At 69.6% G+C, this 3,364-nt stretch overlaps 1 protein-coding gene across 1 annotated transcript in view; it reads right to left on the bottom strand.

Moving 5' to 3' along the window:
* Positions 1 to 1,644, bottom strand: part of CHLNCDRAFT_142355 (hypothetical protein) — a gene marked incomplete at both ends in the record, with an annotated part of 2,068 nt that extends 424 nt beyond the window's left edge. Inside the window, 6 exons of the mRNA XM_005850111.1 lie at positions 67 to 151; positions 347 to 446; positions 649 to 938; positions 1,146 to 1,234; positions 1,331 to 1,392; positions 1,537 to 1,644. Of these exons, the coding sequence (XP_005850173.1) occupies positions 67 to 151; positions 347 to 446; positions 649 to 938; positions 1,146 to 1,234; positions 1,331 to 1,392; positions 1,537 to 1,644 (734 nt within the window). The remainder of the gene's footprint in view (positions 1 to 66; positions 152 to 346; positions 447 to 648; positions 939 to 1,145; positions 1,235 to 1,330; positions 1,393 to 1,536) is intronic.
* Between the last annotated feature and the right edge of the window lie 1,720 nt (positions 1,645 to 3,364).

The raw sequence follows: 3,364 nt of genomic DNA, 5'->3' as shown, positions 1-3,364 counted from the left end.
CCTCCCCGGCCATTCACCACCAGCACACCAGACCACCCCCCCTCCACCCCCTGCCCACCCGTGTACAGGTTGGTGCCCATCATCCACAGCCTCAGCGGCACGCCGTCCCGCGTCACATAGAAGCGGTACCTCATGTCGCTCACGCCGCCCGCTGCGGGGCGGGCGGGCGGGCAGGCGGGCAGGGGTGGCGACAGGGGTTGGATGGGTGGGAGGAGGGCACACCACAGGCATGCATGCATGCATGCAGGCAGGCAGGCAGTGCCTGGCAGTACCCTCCCCCCCAACCTGCACCCTGGCCTCTCTCCACCCGCCGCCAGCCTGGCCGCCAGCCTGGCGCCGGCCCCACCTGTGAGGTCCCACTCGTACACGCGGGCGCTGTCCCCTGTGTCTTTGAACACCTCTGTGCCCACATACTGCCACCGCTCCTCGCTGAGGTCGGGGAGCAGCTGCGGGGTGGGGGTGGGGGGGAGGCAGGGCAGGGCAGGGCAGGGCAGGGACGTGACGGGCAGGGAGGGGCGGTGGCGGTGCTGTTGAGAGGCGGAGGCTGGGCAGAGGGAAGGGGGCGGGGTGCCGGGAGGCAACCAGAACAAAGGGGAAGCCCCAGCGCAGGCAGGCGGGCGGGGCAGGCGGGCGGGCGGCGCCTCTCACAAAGTGCAGCAGCTTGGCGGGCTTCTTCTCCCAGTCAAACAGGTAGGGCCCGCCAGCCTGCCTCCCCTCGCCCTCCTCTTCTGCCGCCGCCTCCGCCTCGCCCCGCAGCCGGCGCCGCTGCTGCGACCGCGGCGCCTCTCCGGCCGCCGCCTGCCCCTCCTCCTGCCCCTCCTCCACGGCCTGCCCACCCTGCTGAGCTCCGGCCAGCGTGGGCCCCGTGCCGCCGTGGATCTCGTCCTCCCAGCAGGTCAGGTGGTCGTAGGCGGGGAATACTTCGTACATCTTGTTCACTGCAGGGGCAGGCAGACACGCGGGCAGGTGGGGGCGAGGCAGGGAGGGATGAGGTGGGGAGACAGGGCAGTCGGGAGGAGGGATGGATACGTGCTGCCATGCCATGGCATGGCAGGCAGCGTCAAGGGAGCAGGCAGCTGCAACAGGAAGCCCGCCCCGCCTGCTCAACGCAGCCTCCCGGCCGCCACCGCCCCGCCGCCCCTCACCCGGCACCAGCAGGATCACCGTCTCCTTGCCATTGCGCACCACCTTCTGGCGCCCCAGCCGCGTGTCCTGCCACGCCTGGTACTGGTACCTGCGGCGCAAGGAGGGGGGAAGAGGGGGTAGCAGGCCGAGCTCGAGGCGGTGCCATGCATGGGAGGGCGAGCGGCCGACCCTTCTGCCCGCTCACTTGAACCCGTCCTTGCTCTTCTGGTACTCGTCGATGTAAGGAACTGTGAAGTCCCAGGAAATCTGCAGGCAGGGGCATTGCTGAGATTAGACTCCAGGCCACCACAAGCAAGCAAGGGAGCAGCCAAAGCGGCAGTCTCGGGTCTGGCGGCAGGAGCGCCGGGCGGTGGCGGGCCACCCTAAGGGGGAGCAAAACCCTGGCCTCACCTGGTACTCGGAGGGCCACACGGGCCTCTTGGGCTCGATGTCATCGACCGACTGCGCTGAATGCCAAGCACAGGCCAGCGCAAGCAGGGTGAGGAGGGCCGGCCGCATGCTGGCTGGCACACTAGGGCAACGGCACAGGTGCGGGGCTGGCCACTGATGCGCAGGTAGCCGGTCCGGCAATGAGAAGGGGCCAACTGTTGCCCTCCTGCTGTGCACAGCGCGAGTGCCAGGCTGTCGCAAAACTTTGCCATGCAACCCAGGCGCATGCAAATCAATATTCATTGCAAATCAAGGCGAACCGATCCATCAGTTGTGCTGGGACGGAGGAGGGTGACAGTCCGCAGCAATGGCTCGCCCCAAGCAGGGAAAGGCGCTCAATGCCCCGGGCCCGCAACCGAAGCGGTGAGACGTGCTACTGGGCATGCAAGCCGCCCGCTGAAACCTGCATGCTTCACACATGCATGCTGTTTGGCGGCTTTCCCGAAGCCCACGCTGCCCTGGGACCCGGCCTCGAATGCAGGAAACGCGAGGAGCCCGGCAGGCAGCAGCCAAAGGGCGCCCCGCAGCCCCCCAGCAAGGTAGGGCCCCCGCCGCCGCCGCCGCCAGCTGCCGCCGCAACAGTCGCCCCTCTCTTCCCTCCACTCCACCTGCTGCCTGTGATCCTCAGCCAGCACATGTCGCTGACAGCACCACTTGCGATACATGCAGGCCGCGGCCGCCGGCCCCGCCAGCAAGAAGCCGCAGGTGGCGGGCAGGCGTCGGGCAGGCGCCGCCGCCGCCGGCTTCAGCGACCACAATGCCAGGTGGCTGAAGCCCAAGCAGCGCGAGGAGGAGTCCAGCGGCAAGGAGGAGCAGGAGAAGCAGTCTGGGGAGGAGGAGGAGGAGGAGCAGTCGCTGTCGGGAGCCGAGTTTTCGTCCGGCGGCGGCGGCAGCGGCAGCGGCAGCGAGGAGGACGGGGCGCCTGGCAGCGAAGGTGCGGGCGGCTACGCGCCGCGCCCTGCCCTGCCCATGTGCTGCGGGCTGGCGCAGGCCCTGAAAACACAGCGTGGGCTCCTCGGGAGCAGCTTGCAGCTGGCGCAGTCGTTACAGTGCGGCGCTTCGAGCCCCGCACCACGGTCCACAGCGCTCCTCGGCCCCCGCCTTGCCTGCGTGCAGATGAGCTGGGTTCTGATGACTTGATGGGCGATGACTTTGCCTCTGAGGAGGAGGAGGAGGAGGAGGCGCCAGCGGCTGCCGCCAACGGCAAGCCGCGGGGTGGCCGGCAGCAGGCGGAGCTGTGGAGCGACGGCGATGATGATGAGGACGGCGGCAGCGGCGACGAGGAGCTGGGCTCGGGTGCGCCTCCCGTCCCTCGCCACCTCAGTGCTGACCTGTCGTGCCGGCTGCTGCTTTCTCCCCCCGTTCTGCCCGCCGCCCCCTCCATCTGCTGGGGCACCCTCTCTTCGCCGATCCGCCTGTGACCTCCCGGCTGTGCCTGTGCAGATGGGGAGGGAGAGGAGCTTGGCAGCGAGGAGGGTGAGGAGGGCAGCGAGGATGAGGATGATGAGGATGATGAGGGCAGCGAGGAGGAGCTGGAGGTGGAGCGCAAGTCGCGGGCGCTGGACCAGGCGGCGGCGCGGCGGCGGGCCGAGGCGGAGGCCGAGGCTCGCGACATGGCTGGTGGGGAGGAGGCGGAGGACGGCATGGAAACAAACATACAGGTGGGGGAGTCCTTGGCTGCAGGAAGGCAGGCAGGCAGCCGGGGCCTGCTGGCGTGGTGCAGTGCAGCGCCCGCGGCAGGTGCAGTGCGGCGCCCGCGGCAGGTGCCTGCTGGGCCTCTGGACACCCC

Source organism: Chlorella variabilis (genome assembly GCF_000147415.1).
Source record: "Chlorella variabilis unplaced genomic scaffold CHLNCscaffold_4, whole genome shotgun sequence".
Taxonomy (NCBI): domain Eukaryota; kingdom Viridiplantae; phylum Chlorophyta; class Trebouxiophyceae; order Chlorellales; family Chlorellaceae; genus Chlorella; species Chlorella variabilis.
This window is presented reverse-complemented; position numbering and strand designations above follow the sequence as displayed.